Source organism: Oncorhynchus kisutch, linkage group LG5, assembly GCF_002021735.2.
Source record: "Oncorhynchus kisutch isolate 150728-3 linkage group LG5, Okis_V2, whole genome shotgun sequence".
In the NCBI taxonomy this organism is placed as follows: Eukaryota; Metazoa; Chordata; class Actinopteri; order Salmoniformes; family Salmonidae; genus Oncorhynchus; species Oncorhynchus kisutch.
Window position 1 is genome coordinate 15385637 of NC_034178.2, and position 18909 is coordinate 15404545.

Here is an 18909-nt window from a genome sequence, read left to right on the forward strand (position 1 = left end):
ATATTTATATATTATTAACTCCATTCCTTTACTTAGATTTGTGTGTATTGTGTGTATTGTTGTAAAATTCTTAGATATTACTTGTTAGATATTACTGCAGTGTTGGAAATAGAAACACAAGCATTTAGTTTCACCCGCAAAAACATCTGCTAAACACGTGTTTGTGACCAATAAAATTTTATTGATTTGATTTGAGATGGGGATACTTGATTCTGTTCTGTCTGAAGATGTCACTATTGTACAGACTACTGGGGGGGCTACATATATATATTTTTAAGTATCTTTGTCAACCTGACGTATAACATGTGGGCGAGGCTTAAAGTGGAACATAACAAATGAAGAGCTGCATTCGTTTGTCAGCCTACTCTTTCCATAAGAGAGAGTAGACATATTATATTGTTTCATGTATTCTCGTCATTGAGATGGGAGACATATTGCATATAGGCCTACGGAAGCCGAGGAGAGACTAAATATTTTGTCTCCACCCGCGGGAATGGCGACTGAATAATGTCAGACAGGCGTGAGTGGTGGACATAGAGTGATAGAAAGTCGGAATGTCCTACATATGCCAATGTAACTTTTTCTGCAAGGTATTTCAAAACGAAGTATTTCCTTTGGGTAAATCATCCTGGAGTCTCCAAAGGATTCCTGAAGAAGGCACGCAGAACAGAGGCAAGTTTTTAAACCATGGCCTGAAAAGATGAGCAAATCAGCCTATACAGTCGAACTCACATGCATTACGTTAAGTTTTTTCCAACAAAACGACACGTTTTTTTTTCTTAATGTGGTATTTTCTGTAATTAATTGATTAGTTATTATAATGTCCCATTAACTGCCGTAGGCTATTTTGTGTTACGAAATGGACATTCTATAAAATGTTATTGCTTTAGTTTAGCCTATTTAATTGCTTTGGTATCGGCTGGAGGCAGTGGCATTTTGACAAATTATTCTAATCCTCATCATCAGTGGGGCAATGCGTGAGTATAAAGTCGTGGTCCTCGGCAGCGGAGGTGTCGGCAAGTCTGCTCTCACCGTGCAATTTGTGACCGGGACCTTCATAGAGAAGTATGACCCGACAATTGAAGATTTTTATCGAAAGGAGATCGAGGTGGATTCCTCCCCGTCGGTGCTGGAGATTCTGGACACTGCTGGGACAGAGCAGTTTGCTTCTATGAGAGACCTTTACATCAAGAACGGCCAGGGCTTCATACTAGTCTACAGTCTGGTCAACCAACAGAGTTTCCAAGACATCAAGCCAATGAGAGATCAGATCATCAGAGTTAAAAGGTGATTTCTGAGTTTGATATTAATTCCCTGACTGCGTCACTAGATTGAAAGTTAATTTGGAACACGATCAGGGTCATGGCCAATGGCCCTATTGAAATCAATGAATATAGGCTATATTCTAGAAAATTCTAATGGTCTAGTAATTACTCTAGTTTATTCCACTACAAATGGCAAATTAGTATGTGTGTGTGTGCGTGTGCACGGGTGTGTGTGTGTGTGTGTGTGTGATTTGATTCCTTTGGATCGATAATATTTGAGCAGGGCTGGGCTCACATCTGCTTAGTTTTATCTTGGACATGAAACCAAATAATCTTCCTGTTCTTTGAGGAGATATTATCTGATTCATCCAGGTCATGTGTTAGTCATGAAAGTCCAGCTGTGCTTCACCTGTACTCCATTGCCCAGAAGTCCTATGGTTAGATGTTGGACTTCTAGCTAGATGGAGAACCCATACGAAACCTGAACAGGTCAGAGCATAGGCCATCATTCAGATTGTCCCACATACAGTTCCTTCAGAAAGTATTCACACCATTTGACTTTTTCCACATTTTGTTGTGTTACAAAGTGTGATTCAAATGGATTAAATTGTCATTTTTCGGTCAATTATCTACACAAAGTATGATGCAATGTCAAATTGGAAGATTTGTTTTTATTAAAAAAAAATGTATTAATGAAAAACAAAAACACAAATATATCTTGATTAGATAAGTATTCACCCCCCTGAGTCATTACATGTTAGAATTTGGCTTTATGTTTTAGGTTATTGTCCTGCTGGAAGGTGAATTCAACTCCCAGTGTCTTTTGGAAAGCAGACTGACCCAGGTTTTCCTCTAGGATTTTGCCTATGACAAGCATACCCATACCACGATGCAGCCATCACCATGCTCGAAAATATGAAGAGTGTTACTCAGTGATGTGTTTGGATTCGCTCCAAATTTAACGCTTTTATTTAGGACAAAATGTTAATGTCTTTGCCACATTCTTTACTTTAGTACCTGGTTGCAAACAGGATGCATGTTTTTGAAAATGTTTATTCTGAACAGGCTTCCTTCTTTTCACTCTGTCATTTAGGTTAGTATTATGGAGTAACTACAAGGATGTTGTTCCATTCTCAGTTTTCTACTATCACAGCCATTAAGTTCTGTAACCATTTTAAAATCATCATTGGCCTCATGGTAAAATCCCTGTGCGCTTTCCTTCCCTGTATCTTTGTAGTGACTGGGTGTTTTAATACACCATCCAAAGCCTAATTTACTTAATACTAATACAGCAGTTTCCCTCCTCCCTGGCAACTCATTTAGGAAGTACTGTATCTTTGTAACCAGAGATGTTAGACACGATGGTTTAGAGAAAAGCCCAGGAAAAACTCTAGGTCCTAGGTATTGGCAATAACTTGTCCTGCTCAGATCACATGGTCAAGAAAAACTAAAGTCCCCTACTCAAAGTTTCACTCTGTTAGTTGGAACAAGTGAGACGATGAAGTGGCAAATGCAAATCAGATGCCTGTTTCACACTATAGGGCCGACCCAAAGCAAACCATACTTTACTGGCCATCCCAGTACAGCTCGGGTTGGTTTTTCTTGGTTTAGCTTCTATTTTCCAGCCTGTCATTACTAAGATGCATAGTACTCCTCCATGGTAAAATGTCCCCTGGATACAGATCTAGGATCAGCTTCCCCTCCCACAGACCTAACCTTAACCATTAGTGGGGAAAATGCTAAACTGAACCAAGATCAGCATCTAGGGGAAACTTCACTCTACTCCCATTAGCTAACTCCAGAAAGTGGCTTTACAGTACTTTTACTGCCTCGCAAAACCCATTATTGCTGAGCCAGCGAGCAGAAGTGCACTATATCCTCACTCACCACAACTCGGGATTGTGTGTGATTTGGAAGCCAAAGAAACATCAGGTCTCCATTAGTGAGAAGGCACATAACCTAAAGCCACGTTTGACTCCTAGCAGCGGAATCCTCAGAACTAGGGGGATCCAAGAGTGAGGTAATTTGGGCTCTGTGTGTGTGTGTGTGTGTGTGTGTGTGTGTGTGTGTGTGTGTGTGTGTGTGTGTGTGTGTGTGTGTGTACCTTCAACTCTTGCTGCAGCACCCCACAAAATAACCAAATAAATTACTGTATCGTGTATATTGTTGTTTCGGAAATCCAACCTGGGTGTGCTCCAACTTGATCTTAACGTTTTCCTCGCATGAATGTGAAGGATAATGAGTCGATCGACCTAGAAGCTGTGTTTTCAAAGCACTTTCAGATGGATTTCATGCTGCACTGATGCTGTGTTTAATAGCAAGAGAGGAACAACACAGGCTGTTAAGTGTAGTCGTTTGTGCAATGGGGTGTGGTCTCAAACTACACTTCTAAGGAGGGATGTGTGACTGAAGTTCTGACGTTTAACCCACGTCCTGGCTCACCGTGGTGGTGGTGTTCATTAGGCACACCGTAACAAAATGTTTGGTACCCACAGGGTCCTGCGTGGCTCAGTTGGTAAAGCATGGAGCTTGCAACACCAGGGTTGTGGGTTCGATTCCCATGGGGGACCAGTATGAAAATGTATGCACTCAACACTGTAAGTCTATCTGGATACATTTTTTCTAAAAAGACACAAAAATGGGTATTGGTCAGCATGATTTAGAGAACATAAACATAGGCTATGAAATGGAATACAAACCAGTACTTGTAGCTATGTTTTAGAAGTCCTGGGACTCAATTTGAAAAGTATCACGAATAGCCTGTTTTTGACCATGTAGACCCATTTCTTAGGCCTCATTCCCTGGTTTGCCATAGAGCTTTAAAGTTCCAGGAAGGAACATTATTTAGTTATTTAGAGTATGGCCTCCAAGTTACTGTTATGGGTCATGTTGAATTCACTGATTTGCCCTATTTATTTTTGTTGTCAAAAACTATATGTGGCCTTTTGTTGTGTTAAGTTTTTGTAAGTTTATAAGCTTATAAATATAGGTTTATAAGCACACAGCCCAGCAGCAGCACAGTGTGGGAAGCCCGTCATCACAGCATCTCTTGGGACTCCACATCCATTTTGTTATTATTTTCCCTAGCTCTCCCTCAGTACGCCAAACGAACATCTATCTAAGTACTGTATGTTAGCTTAGCCACCATAAGGCTACAGGATTGGGAAAGCCACAATCTGGTATTTGTGTTTCATCCCGACTGTAGTTATTTTCTTCAAGAATCAATGGGGATATATATCATTAAAGATCCAATGCAACCATTTCTATCTCAATAATCTCAAACCATTTCTGGGTAAAAAAAAAAAGGTTTTCAATTGAAATGATAAAAAATAAACAAAAATAGCTTCGTAGTAAAAAGCAATTTAAGCAAGAATTTTGCTAGGACTGTCTGGGATAGGTCTGAGTGAGTGACCTAATTGGGAGGAGCCTAATGGGAGGGATATGTAACCTGAAAACTAGCTGTTATTGGCAGAAAGGTTCAACTCTAATTTGTTATCGATCTATTAACTTGATGTTGCCAGGCAAGCCAAAACTGCATCCATGCAAAAACATTTCAGGCAGCCTTTTAAAAAGCTCTTACACTAAAAAGGGTATTGTCATCATTGTTACAGTTTCACAGAATTAGTCCATCATAGTGTGGAAATATATATACAGTATATATATAAAACACAGAAAAAGCATGTATTACAATGCACTGCCCCATTTAATTTGAATGACCAAACATTTCCTGCAAATGTCTTGCCTGCAAAAAAAAAAATTGCATGCAAATATCCCAGGTTGTACTTATTTGTTGTTAATTAAAGGTGCAATGAAACAATGAAACAACAGCAGCTCAAGGCTTGGGGGGGGGGGCATCATGCTGGAGAGGGCGCATGCTCCGCAGTCATTAGTGTAATTGCACTGTGCTTTAGGAAGCTGGTGTCGGTGTGCTGGATAAGGGAGCAGGCTGACGCTCCTTCAGGGCGAAACGAAGACTGGAAATGCCTTTTTAAAAAACACAGCGGTTTTCTTGTTGTGTCTTTGGTTAGACCAGGGAAAACAGTCTCAGACACAGCCTGCAGCCTGCAGCCAGAAAGCGTCATGATCAGTTAGTTGAAAGAGCTCCCTTAGTGCAACATTTGCTTGCAGATCAATCGGTTCCATCTGTAGAGATCCAGCACGTGCCCACTTGAAGGTCTGTGTCACCTCCTTTGAAAAGTCCCCTGATGTCTGTGACGAGGAATGGATTCTCAATTAGAAGAAGGAGCTGCTGTCCAAGGCTGAAGCTGTCAATGCGATTTCCAATGTTTCCAATCAGCTTATCTATGAAGTGAGCATGAGGAGGAACATCTCTCTCACCCTGAATCTGTTCCTGCACTTTTGGGAAGTGTGCACAGTCTCCTTGAAGATCTTCCTTGAACACTTCCAGTTTCCTCTGGAAGGAGCGGACAGATGTCATCAAATCACAAACGGAATTGTTCTTGCCCTGTAGGTTCACGTTGAGCTCGTTAAGGTGTGATGTTTACCAAAAAAAGCAACAATATCCATTTTGCTCTCGTCTTGCAAAAAAAGTGAAAACTGTGTTGCCTTCTGACTCCTGAGCTGTACTAGGAAAGCTGTCATTTCCTTTCAAATGGACCAAAAGCGTTCCAACACCCTGCCTTTACTGAGCCATCTTACGTTGTTGTGCAGCAGTAGGCCATTTGCCTACGGCTGCACGTCTTTCAGGAATTCAGCAGGCGATGTTGATGAGATGAGGATGCCCTGAGGAAGTGGATGAGTTTCATTATATTCATCACTTCAGCATACCCTTCTGACAGATGGGCGCACAGGACGGACTGATGAATGACGCGGTGGTAGGCTGTGAGATCAGGGTTGTCCTCATTCAGCCGTGCCACAGCTCCTCTCTCTCTTCCTGCCATGGCAGGGGCCCCGTCTGAGGTGATAGAGACCACTTGTTTTTAGATCTATCCCCCAATTTCTTAGCATCTCCTTTATGGCCATGTATATGTCTTTTTCCTCTTGTATGCGTCTCGAGTGGTGTTACACCTAGCAGGTCTTCACAGAATTCTTCTAACAGCTTTCACGCACTCGTACACCACTCCCCCGTCAATAAATGGCTTTTGGTGTTGACCCAAAATCCAAGCAATTTTTTTTTGTGAACATTCGTTTGCACGTTGTTGGGCAGTGAAGGCATGGGAGAGAACTCTGGTGGACTGATCATACTGGGCTTTGAGTTTGTTTATTTTTGTGTGCCCTCACCTCAGACCGCTGTGGATATGTTTGCTCAAAATATCTGTGCTTTGTTTTCGTTTGTTTTTTTCCTCTTTGAAAGCTTGATTTTCTGTATAGACTTTCCCGACTTTTGCGCACGCCATTGTATAAGTTCTCCTCGCGCTTCCGCTTTTGCATCTCTCGCTGTCTCTCTCTGACAACATCAGTCTCCTAACATGCATTGTAAACATTCGCTTTGATTGGCTGAGTTTCGTGAAGTGATTTAAATAACGCACGTGACTGGACAACACACAGTAGTACGGGGCGCTGTCGGGGACCTTCCCAGCTGCGCTGAGCCAGCGCAGTATGTGTCAATTGAAAAAAAGGATTGCTTTTCTAATGATCAATTAGCCTTTTTAAAATGATAAACTTGGATTAGCTAACACAACGTGCCATTGGAACACAGGAGTGATGGTTGCTGATAATGGGCCTTTGTACACTTATGTAGATATTCCATTTATTTTTCAGCGACAATAGTCATTTGCAACATTAACAATGTCTACACTGTAATTCTGATCAATTTGATGTAATTTTAAAGGACCAAAAAATGTGCTTTTCTTTAAAAAACAAGGACATTTCTAAGTGACCCCAAACTTGTGAATGGTAGTGTATGTACAAGAGATATGTCTGTATTTCATTTTCAATACTTTTGCAAATAGGCTAAAAACATGTTTTTGCTTTGTCATTATGGGGTCTTGTCTGTCGACGGGTGAGAAAAATATATTTAATCAATTTAGAATTCAGGTTGTAACACAACAAAATGTGGAATAAGTAAAGGGGTAAGAATACTTTCTGAAGGCACTGTTTCTGGGTTATTAAACTTGGACTTGGAATTCAATCAAATCTGCACTGCAAGAAACCCAAAGTGTGGAAAACATCACATTTAACGCCCGCTTGGAGGGTAACACAGTGCCACCAACGCGGCCCGCTCCCAAGGACTGTGGGCTCTCGTTCTCCGAGGCCGTCCTAAGTAAGAGATTAAAGCATTTTACCCCTCGGGAAGGCTGCAGGAGTGTTTACGGACATATTCAATCTCTCCCTATCCAAGTCTGCTGTCACCAATTGCTTCAAGATGTCCACCATTGTTCCGGTCCCAAGAAAGCAAAGGTTACTGAACTAAATGACTATTGCCCTGTAGGTCTCACTTCTGTCATCATGAAGAGCTTTGAGAGGCTAGTTAAGGATCATATCACCTGCACCTTACCTGACACCCTAGACCCACTCAATTTGCATACCGCCCCGCCCCAATAGATTCACAGATGGTGCAATCGCCCTTGCACTGCACACTGCCCTATCCCATCTGGACAAGAGGAATATCTATATAAGAATGCTGTTCATAGACTATAGCTCAGCCTTCAAAACCATAGTACCCTCCAGCTCATCATTAAGCTCGGGGCCCTGGGTCTGAACGCCGCCCTGTTCAACTGGGTCCTGGACTTCGTGACTGGGCGCCCCAGGTGGTGAATATAGGAAACAACACCTCCACTATGCTGATCTTCAACACAGTGGCACAAGTTTTTTTTTCTTACATTTTAGTCATTTAGCAGACACTCTTATCCAGAGAAATTAGGGCTTTGCTCAAGGGAAAATTGACAGATTGTTCACCTAGTCGGCTTGGGTACTCAAACCAGCAACATTTTCAGTTACTGGCCCAATACTCTTAACCCGCTAGGCTACCTGCTGCCCATGGAGTCATGGAAACGGCCTAGGACTCTGGAGAATCACTGTCATAGCAGCAGTGCCCAAGGCAATGGTAATCTGTCACTGGATCAGTATTGTTCAGAAGAGAGGCTAGAGGCCAGAGCAATGTAACATTAGTGATAATGGCAGGATCCCCTACAAGGCCAGAGGATGCCTGGAAGAGAACTGCCAAAATCAAGCCATTACGAGTGCTATAATAATAATAATCATAATAAATACATTTTGGGGTATTTTTATTGTTTATGGACTGGCACAGCTGGAAGGTAGAGAGGAACCTACAGTAACAATCAAAAGTTTGGACAAACCAACTCATTCAAGGGTTTTTCTTTATTTGTACTATTTCTATATTGTGCAACAATAGTGAAGACATCAAAACCATTAAATAACACATATGGAACCATGTAGTAACCAAAAAAGTGTTTAACAAATGTTTATATTTGACATTCTTCAAAGTAGCCACCCTTTGCCTTAATGACAGCTTTGCGGACTCTTGGCATTCTCTCAACCAGCTTCACCTAGAATGCTTTTCCAACAGTCTTGAAGGAGTTCCTACATATGCTGACCACTTGTTGGCTGCTTTTCCTTCACTCTGCGGTCCGACTCATCCCAAACCATCTCATTTCGGGTTGAGGTCAGATGATTGTGGAGGCCAGGTCATCTGATGCAGCACTCCCTCACTCTCCTTCTTGGTCAAATAGCCCTTACACAGCTTGGAGGTGTGTTGGGTCATTGTCCTGTTGAAATACCAAGCCATGATGTCGAAGGAATTGTCGGTAGAGCTCCGAGACAGGATTGTGTCGAGGCACAGATCTGGGGAAGGGTACCAAAAAATGTCAGCAGCATTGAATGTTCCCAAGAACACATTGGCCTCCATCATTCTTAAACGGAAGAAGGTTTGAACCACCAAAACTCTTCCTAGAGCTGGCCACCTGGCCAAACTGAGCAATCGGTGGAGAAGGGCCTTGGTCGTATAGTTGACCAAGAACCCAATGGTCACTCTGACATAGCTCTAGAGTTCCTCTGTGGAGATGGGAGAACCTCCCAGAAGGACAACCATCTCTGCATCATTCCACCAATCAGGCCTTTATGGTAGAGTGGCCAAACGGAAACCACTCATTAAAAGGCACATGACAGCCCGCTTGGAGTTTACCAAAAGCCACCTAAAGACTCATAGACCATGAGAAACAAGATTATCTGGTCTGATGAAACCAAGATTGAACTATTTGGCCTAAATGCCAAGCGTTACTTCTGGAGAGAACCTGGCACCGTCCCTACGGTGAAGCATGGTGGTGGCAGCATCATGCTGTGGGGATGTTTTTCAGCGGCAGGGACCAGGAGACTAGTCAGGATCAAGGGAAAGATGAACGGAGCAAAGTACAGAGATCCTTGATGAAAACCTGCTCCAGAGCGCTCAGAACGTCAGACTGGGTCGAAAGTTCACCTTCCAACAGGACAATGACCCTAAGCACACAACCAAGACAACTCAGGAGAAGCTTCGGGACAAGTCTCTGAATGTCTTTGAATAGCCCAGCCAGAGCCCAGACTTGAACCCGATCGAACATCTCAGGAGAGACCTAAAATAGCTGTATAGGAACGCTCCTTATCCTACCTGACAGCGCTTGAGGATCTCCAGAAAAGAATGGGAGAAACTCCCCAAAATAAATGCTTACTGAAATTTAAGTGGGTTATTGGTTTATGACAGCTGATGTGGTGTAGAGTGAAGTTGCTGAACTTGGGTCAGTTTTGCATTTCCCCCACTAATGGTTAAGGTTAGGTTTGGGGGAGCGGAAGCTGATCCTAGATCTGTACATAATAGCTGATATGGAATCAAAGTATTGTTGTGCAGAATGTAACTGGTTTGTGCCCAGTGAGGGACAGGGACAGAACCTACTCTGTTACAACAGCACATACCCAAGACGACTCAAGGCTGTAATCACTGCCAGGTTCTTCAACAAAGTACTGAGTAAAGGGTCTGAATACTTCTATAAATGTGATATTTCAATGTATTTGTTAGAAATTTGAACAAGAATTCCAACCTGTTTTTTGCTTTGTCTTTATGGGGTGTTGTGTGTCGATTGATGAGCAAAACAAACAATTTAATCCATTTTAGAATAAGGCTGTAAAGTAACAAAATGTGGAAAATGTCAAGGGGTCTGAATACTTTCTCGAATGCACTGTATCTCTATTCTGTACATTGCTTTAATAAATACAGAGATGCATACAGATATACTGTATCTCCCCCATCTCTCTTTCTCTCTCTCTCCCTCCTTCCTAGGTATGAGAGTGTGCCGGTGATCCTTGTGGGGAATAAGGTGGACCAGGAGGGAGAGAGGGAGGTGTCTTGTGGAGAGGGCCAGGCTTTGGCCGAGGACTGGGGCTGTCCCTTCCTGGAGACCTCGGCGAAGAGCAAGACCATGGTGGACGAGCTTTTCACTGAAATCGTCCGACTGATGGACTCCTCCTCGCTGCCCGACAGAGCGGAACCCTGCTGCGGCTTAGCCTGCAGTATACAGTAGCTCGCGGGGAGGCGGGTCTGTGAGAGGGTGGCAGACAGGGGGCTGAACAAATAGGCGCACAGCTGCTCGGTTTGCAGTATTTACCAACTCCAGGAGGGAGTTGGACAATACCGCCCCCAATGTTTGTGATGGTGAGCTATCGAAGTCTTCAGGTCTCAGGCAAGGTTACTCTTCATGCGACAGTGGTACACCGAATTCCCTCCGTTACACATTCGCCAGAGAAGCATTTGGAAACAGGGGTGAAAGAAAACAGATCGACATTGTAAGCCTACATCGTGTATTGACTCAAAAGGATGGGGCAGAGCATGGGACACTATTGAGTACGTAGAATCAAACTCACCAAGACCGAAGGACGGACAGACAGACAGACAGACAGAAAGACAGTCTAAGGGCTCTATTAAATCTGTATCGCAAAAGTTTAGCCTTACAGCGTGATAGAAATGTAATGCCAATTTTCCGGTGTTAGCGGAGACAGCATTTACGGTAAACACTGTATACTGTATGTCGGACTCAATTGTAATTTACATTTCTATTGTGCAATCTGTAATGCTTCACATAGTTTAGCTTGGCGTTGTCTGTGCATCTCGGTTGCCATACACAACAAATCGTTTGCCTTGTTACCTGAGGTTCGTTGTTGACTACACATGTTTTTTATGTTTACAGGTACATTTAATCTCCCACTTCGGTTTTATTTTGCACCTCAATATATACATTTTCAACAAATGTGGAAAAAGAGTCAAATGTATTTAATGACATTTGTACAATTATTAATAGGCTATAATACAAATATCAGTATCATACAGATGTAAGATCTTCATTTGGTGAGAATGTTCCTGCACAGTCGGAAATGCAAACATGTAGTGTATAAGGTTTAAAAATGCTTCCGAGTTTTTACATTTCCACTTCAAAATTTCAGACTTGATTTGCCCTAATGTAAAATGTATCAACCCCTACAAAAAAATGTAATTCATTATTATCCACATAATAATTCACATTTCCTGTTGCTGCTGTAGCAAACTGGCTCAAATGAAAATCCTACATGTGTAAACGATATAAATTATATACGTGTGTTAGTTGTTAGATCATCAGGTTTTTATGAAACTCTAGACTTTGAACATGACCTCCCACACCACATTATACAGCATCTTCAATGCTCTTACTGAGGGAAGGAGGTTGTTGGCCAAGATCTCGCGATACATGGCCCCATCCATCCTCCCCTCAATACGGTGCAGTCGTCCTGTCCCCTTTGCAGAAAAGCATCCCCAAAGAATTATGTTTCCACCTCCATGCTTCACGGTTGGGTTGGTGTTCTTGGGGTTATACACATCCTTCTTCCTCCAAACACGGCGAGTGGTGTTTAGACGAAAAAGCTCTATTTTTGTCTCATCAGACCACATGACCTTCTCCCATTCCTCTGGATCATCCAGATGGTTATTGGCAAACTTCAGACGGGCCTGGACATGCGCTGGCTTGAGCAGGGGGACCTTGCGTGTGCTGCAGGATTTTAATCCATGACGGCATAGTGGGTTACTAATTGTTTTCTTTGAGACTCACCTTCCTCATGATTATTGATGCCCCACGAGGTGAGATCTTGCATGGAGCCCCAGACCGAGGGTGATTGACCGCCATCTGGAACTTCTTCCATTTTCTAATAATTGCGCCCACAGTTGTTGCCTTCTCACCAAGCTGCTTGCCTATTGTCCTGTTGCCCATCCCAGCCTTGTGCAGGTCTAAAATTTTAACCCTGATGTCCTTACACAGCTCTCTGGTCTTGGCCATCGTGGAGAGGTTGGAGTCTGTTTGATTGAGTGTGTGGACAGGTGTCTTTTATACAGGTAACGTGTTCAAACAGGTGCAGTTAATACAAGTAATGAGTGGAGAACAGGAGGGCTTCTTAAAGATAAACTAACAGGTCTGTGAGAGCCGGAATTCTTACTGGTTGGTAGGTGATCAAATACTTATGTCATGCAATAAAATGCTAATTAATTACTTAAAAATCATACAATGTGATTTTCTGGATTTTTGTTTTAGATTCCGTCTCTCACAGTTGAAGTGTACCTATGATTTAAAAAAATGACAGACCTCTACTTGCTTTGTAAGTAGGAAAACCTGCAAAATCGGCAGTGTATCAAATACTTGTTCTCCCCACTGTATATATATATTTTTTATAACCCAACCCTGATCTGTACTTCTCTACAACTTTGTCCCTGACCTGTTTGGAGAGCTCCTTGGTCTTCATGGTGCCACTTGCTTGGTGGTGCCTCTTGGCTGGTGGTGTTGCAGAGTCTGGGGCCTTTCAGAACAGGTGTATATTTACTGAGATCATGTAACACTTAGATTGCACACAGGTGGACTTTATTTAACTAATTATGTGACTTCTGAAGGTAATTAGTTGCACCAGATCTTATTTAGGGGCTTCATAGCAAAGGGGGTGAATACATATGCACGCACCACTTTTCCGTTTTACAAGTCCTTTTTTTCCATTTCACTTCACCAATTTGGACTATTTTGGACACTCAATGGTGGTCAGGAAAACCGTCAGGATGAAGAGCAGGATAGCGATCCAGGGAAAGGGAAACGGCCAGACGGTCGGTTGGTGAAGGCCACAGCCCGGGCAAAGAAAGTTTTCAGGTTGGGAGGTTTTGGTCATGATTGACCTGAACCGCCTGCTAGGGGTTCATTTTTGGAGGAGGGGGTGACCAGGGTGGGAGGGGTTGGCAATCTTTCCTGAACTCTTCCTTGCCCTGGAGTCATGCAGGACCTTGATGGAGGGCAGGTGGCAGACATGACCCTGTCTGCAGACTGGACACTGCGTTGCAGTTTGCCCTTGCAGCAGGTAGATGCAGACCCAAACCAGACGGTGATGAAGGCAGTAAGGAAGGCTCAACAATTAATGCATAAAACTGGATCATGATTGACTGCGAGATTTTGCATTTTTTAAATTTGCCACAAGTAGTACATCCGCTGGTGTGCCTTCTTGGTGACCGCTGTGATGTTGTCCTCCCACTTGAGGTTGTGGGAGATGATGGTCCCCAAGAATTTGAATGATTTAGCCATGCTAACAGCTGAGTCATCCATCTCGAGGGGGAGAGATGGTGGGGGGCGTTTTCTGAAGTCAAGCACCATTTTCACAGTTTTGTCTGTGATTAGTTCCAGTTTATTGCAACTGCACCAGGCCACTAGCTGGTCAACCTCTCGATGGTACATGGACTCATTGCCGTCGTGTTGTTGGAAGTGCAGTCATTGGTGTAGAGTAGAGGTGCGAGCACGCATCCTTGTGGTTCTCCAGTGCTGACGGATAAAGAGTCCGAAAGGTGTTTTCCCAAGAAGTCTCCTAGAAAATCAGACTTTCTAGATAAGTCCTTTCTCCCTTTTTTTGTCTGTATGCTATCCTTTTCTAACTTGTGTTGTAGCCTGTGGGGCCGGAAGTCAGTGATCCACTGACAGATGGAGCTGGACACAGAGTTTATTTTGTAGCAGTTCTTAGATGATGGTATTGAATGCAGAGCTAAAGTCCACAAACAATATCCTTGCATAGGTCTTTGGGTTATCGAGGTGTTTGAGGATGTAGTGTAGGCCCATGTTGACAGCGTCATCCACAGACCTGGAGGGTTGCTATGATGGCAGAAGGGTAGAGGAGAGAGGGACCTGGAGAGGAAAGGGGAAGGGAGTGGTGGGGTAGATGGGTGAGAGGGGGAAGTGGCATACAGGGGAAGCTGGAGGGGGGGGGGGGTATCGTCCTGGTGATTGAGGGGCCTTTGTGAGTCAAATTTGCAGTAGAACTGGTTTCGTTTATTCGGCAGTCATCTGCTGTTGGGAGAGCTTAAGGTTTGTTGTTGGTAATTTGTCACTGAGGACTTAACATGGTTCTCTCACACCAGTATAGTCGCGAAGAAGTCCCGCCTCCTCTTCCCCCGGAGGTTGAAACATTTTGGCATGGTCCATCAGATCCTCCATCGAGAGCTTCCTGGTTGTATCACTGTCTGGTATACACTGCCCTCGACCCGGAAGGCGCTCCCGAGGGTGGTGCGGATGGCCCAGTGCATCACCGGGGGCGAGCTCCCAGCCATCCAGGACGTACATGACATGTGTCGTCTGAGAAAGGCTTGAACTATTGCCGAACACTCCAGCTGTTCTCCACGCTCCTGCCCGGCGGGCAGTACCTGTGCTAACAACTACAGCTCTCACTCTCCCACAGACTATCCACACTGACTCTATGCCCATCCACTGGTACTCTACCAACTCAGACACAACCTACGCTGCTGCCCAAATAATTATTGATTAGATGTATTACTCCATTACGTTGCTGTCCATTGATTGATTGCCATTACCATTAGTATATATCTATTTATCCTGCCACTGGTCACTATTATTCCTGTTTACATGTACAGTTGAAGTCAGAAGTTTACATACACCTTAGCCAAATACATTTAAACTCAGTTTCTCACAATTCCTGACATTTAATCAGAGTAACAATTCCCTGTCTTAGGTCAATTAGGATCACCACTTTATTTTAAGAATGTGAAATGTCAGAATAATAGTAGAGAGAATGATTTAATTCAGCTTTTATTTCTTTCATCACATTCCCACTGGGTCAGAAGTTGACACACTCAATTAGTAGTTGGTAGCATTGCCTTTTAAATTGTTTAACTTGGGTCAAACGTTTCGGGTAGCCTTCCAAAAGCTTCCCACAATAAGTTGGGTGAATTTTGGCCCATTCCTCCTGACAGAGCTGGTGTAACTGAGTCAGGTTTGTAGGCCTCCTTGCTCTCACATGCTTTTTCCGTTTTGCCCACAAATCTTCTATAGGATTGAGGTCAGTGATTTGTGATGGCCACTCCAATACCTTGACTTTGTTGTCCTGAAGCCATTTTGCCACAACTTTGTATGCTTGGGGTCATTGTCCATTTGGAAGACCCATTTGCGACCAAGCTTTAACTTCCTGCCTGATGTCTTGAGATCTTGCTTTAATATATCCACATAATTTTCTACCTCATGATGCCATATATTTTGTGAAGTGCACCAGATCCCCACAACATGAAGCTGCCACCCCCGTGCTTCACGGTTGGGATGGTGCTCTTCGGCTTGCAAGCCTCCCCCTTTTTCCTCCAAACATAACGATGGTCATTATGGACAAACAGTAATATTTTTGTTTCATCAGCCCAGAGGACATTTCTCCAAAAAGTACGATCTTTGTCCCCATGTGCAGTTGCAAACCGTAGTCTGGATTTTTTATGGCGGTTTTGGAGCAGTTGTTTCTTCCTTGTTGACTGGCCTTTCAGGTTATGTCGATATTGGACTCGTTTTACTGTGGATATAGATACTTTTGTGCCTGTTTCCTCCAGCGTCTTCACAAGGTCCTTTGCTGTTGTTCTGGGATAGGTTTGCACTTTTCGCACCAAAGTACGTTCATCTCTAGGAGACAGAACGCGTCTCTTTCCTGAGCGGTATGACAGCTGCGTGGTCCCATGGTGTTTATACACTGCTCAAAAAAATAAAGGGAACACTTAAACAACACAATGTAACTCCAAGTCAATCACACTTCTGTGAAATCAAACTGTCCACTTAGGAACAACACTGATTGACAATAAATGTCACATGCTGTTGTGCAAATGGAATAGACAACAGGTGGAAATTATAGGCAATTAGCAAGACACCCCCAATAAAGGAGTGGTTCGGCAGGTGGTGACTACAGACCACTTCTCAGTTCCTATGCTTCCTGGCTGATGTTTTGGTCACTTTTGAATGCTGGCGGTGCTTTCACTCTAGTGGTAGCATGAGACTGAGTCTACAACCCACACAAGTGGCTCAGGTAGTGCAGCTCATCCAGGATGGCACGTCAATGCGAGCTGTGGCAAGAAGGTTTGCTGTGTCTGTCAGCGTAGTGTCCAGAGCATGGAGGCGCTACCAGGAGACAGGCCAGTACATCAGGAGACTTGGAGGAGGCCTTAGGAGGGCAACAACCCAGCAGCAGGACCGCTACCTCTGCCTTTGTGCAAGGAGGAGCACTGCCAGAGCCCTGCAAAATGACCTTCAGCAGGCCACAAATGTGCATGTGTCTGCTCAAACGGTCAGAAACAGACTCCATGAGAGTGGTATGAGGGCCCGACGTCCACAGGTGGGGGTTGTGCTTACAGCCCAACACCATGCTGGATGTTTGGCATTTGCCAGAGAACACCAAGATTGGCAAATTTGCCACTGGCGCCCTGTGCTCTTCACAGATGAAAGCAGGTTCACACTGAGCACATGTGACAGACTTGACAGAGTCTGGAGACGCCGTGGAAAACGTTATGCTGCCTGCAACATCCTCCAGCATGAACGGTTTGGCGGTGGGTCAGTCATGGTGTGGGGTGCCATTTCTTTGGGGGGGGCGCACAGCACTCCATGTGCTCGCCAGAGGTAGCCTGACTGCCATTAGGTACCGAGATGAGATCCTCAGACCCCTTGTGAGACCATATGCTGGTGCGGTTGGCCCTGGGTTCCTCCTAATGCTAGACCTCATGTGGCTGGAGTGTGTCAGCAGTTCCTGCAAGAGGAATTGATGCTATGGACTGGCCCGCCCGTTCCCCAGACCTGAATCCAATTGAGCACTTCTGGGACATCATGTCTCGCTCCATCCACCAACGCCACGTTGCACCACAGACTGTCCAGGAGTTGGCGGATGCTTTAGTCCAGGTCTGGGAGGAGATCCCTCAGGAGACCATCCACCACCTCATCAGGAGCATGCCCAGGCGTTGTAGGGAGGTCGTACAGGCACGTGGAGGCCACACACATTACTGAGCCTCATTTTGACTTGTTTTAAGGACATTACATCAAAGTTGGATCAGCCTGTAGTGTAGTTTTCCACTTTAATTTTGAGTGTGACTCCAATTCCAGACCTCCATGGGTTGATACATTTGATTTCCATTGATCATTTGTGTGTGATTTTTGTTGTCAGCACATTCAGCTATGTAAAGAAAAAAGTATTTAATAAAAATATTTCACTCATTCAGATCTTGGATGTGTTATTTTAGTGTTCCCTTTATTTTTTTGAGCAGTGTACTTGTGTACTATTGTTTGTACAGACGAACGTGGTACCTTCAGGCGTTTGGAAATTGCTCCCAAGGATGAACCAGACTTGTGGAGGTCTACAATTTTTTTTCTGAAGTCTTGGCTGATTTCTTTTGATTTTCCCATGATGTCAAGCAAAGAGGCACTGAGTTTGAAGGTAGGCTTTTAAATACATCCACAGGTACACCTCCAATTGATCTCTGCATGTGTGGTTCCCACCATGAAACATGGAGGAGGAGGTGTGATGTTGTGGGGATGCTTTGCTGGTGACACTGTTACTGATTTATTTAGAATTCAAGGCACACTTAGCCAGCATGGCTACCACAGCATTCTGCAGCGATATGCCATCCCATCTGATTTGTGCTTAGTGGAACTTTAATTTGTTTTTCAACAGGACAATGACCTAACACACCTATTTGACCAGGAAGGAGAGTGACGGAGTGCTGCATCAGATGACCTGGCCTCCAAAATCACCCGACCTCAACCCAATTGAGATGGTTTGGGATGAGTTGGGCTGCAGAGCGAAGGAAAAGCAGCCAGCAATTACTCTGCATATGTGGGAACTCCTTCAAGACTATTGGAAAATAATTCCAGGTGAAGCTGGTTGAGAGAATTCCAAGAGTGTGCAATGCTGTCATCAAGGCAAAGTGTTGCTACTTGACGATTCTAAAATATATTTGGATTTGTTTGACACCTTTTTGGTTAATACATGGTTACACGTGTTATTTCATAGTTTTAATGTCTTCACTATTATTATACAATGCAGAAAATAGTAAAAAATAAAGAAAAACCATTGAATGAGTAGGTGTGTCCAAACTTTTGGCTTGTACTGTGTATGCGCCCAATAAAATGTGATTTCATTTATTGAACACACGATGGCGCCATTTAACCACGCACCTAATTGAGTGCCACGCCTCTACCCCTTGGAGAGCAACTTTCATGTTTATATGACTATGCATGCTCATTCCGTGCAATTGTTATCCCGCCACCGTCTCCCAAAAAAAATGAAATGAAAGAGACGTTTATGAGTTTGTATTTTATAGGGCCTGACATATCATGGGGATATTGTATATGTAAATACAATAGTGACCACTAGCGACTGCCAGGCTGGATACGTCAGATGT

At 43.7% G+C, this 18909-nt stretch overlaps 1 protein-coding gene across 1 annotated transcript; it reads left to right on the forward strand.

Annotated features, from left to right (window-relative positions):
• Window positions 1–340: 340 nt before the first annotated feature.
• LOC109890121 (ras-related protein Rap-2a-like) lies at window positions 341–11972 on the forward strand. Its single transcript, XM_020482072.2, has 2 exons — window positions 341–1287; window positions 10495–11972. The coding sequence occupies exons 1-2, from the start codon at window positions 974–976 to the stop codon at window positions 10733–10735; spliced, it is 555 nt and encodes a 184-aa protein (XP_020337661.1). The 5' UTR covers window positions 341–973; the 3' UTR covers window positions 10736–11972.
• Window positions 11973–18909: the final 6937 nt, after the last annotated feature.

Bases quoted from the DNA above. Each gene is read 5' to 3' on its own strand.
- LOC109890121 (XM_020482072.2), top strand. From the start codon at position 974: ATGCGTGAGTATAAAGTCGTGGTCCTCGGCAGCGGAGGTGTCGGCAAG. The intron at 1,288-10,494 runs GTGATTTCTGAG...CCTCCTTCCTAG, and splicing joins CAGATCATCAGAGTTAAAAG to GTATGAGAGTGTGCCGGTGA.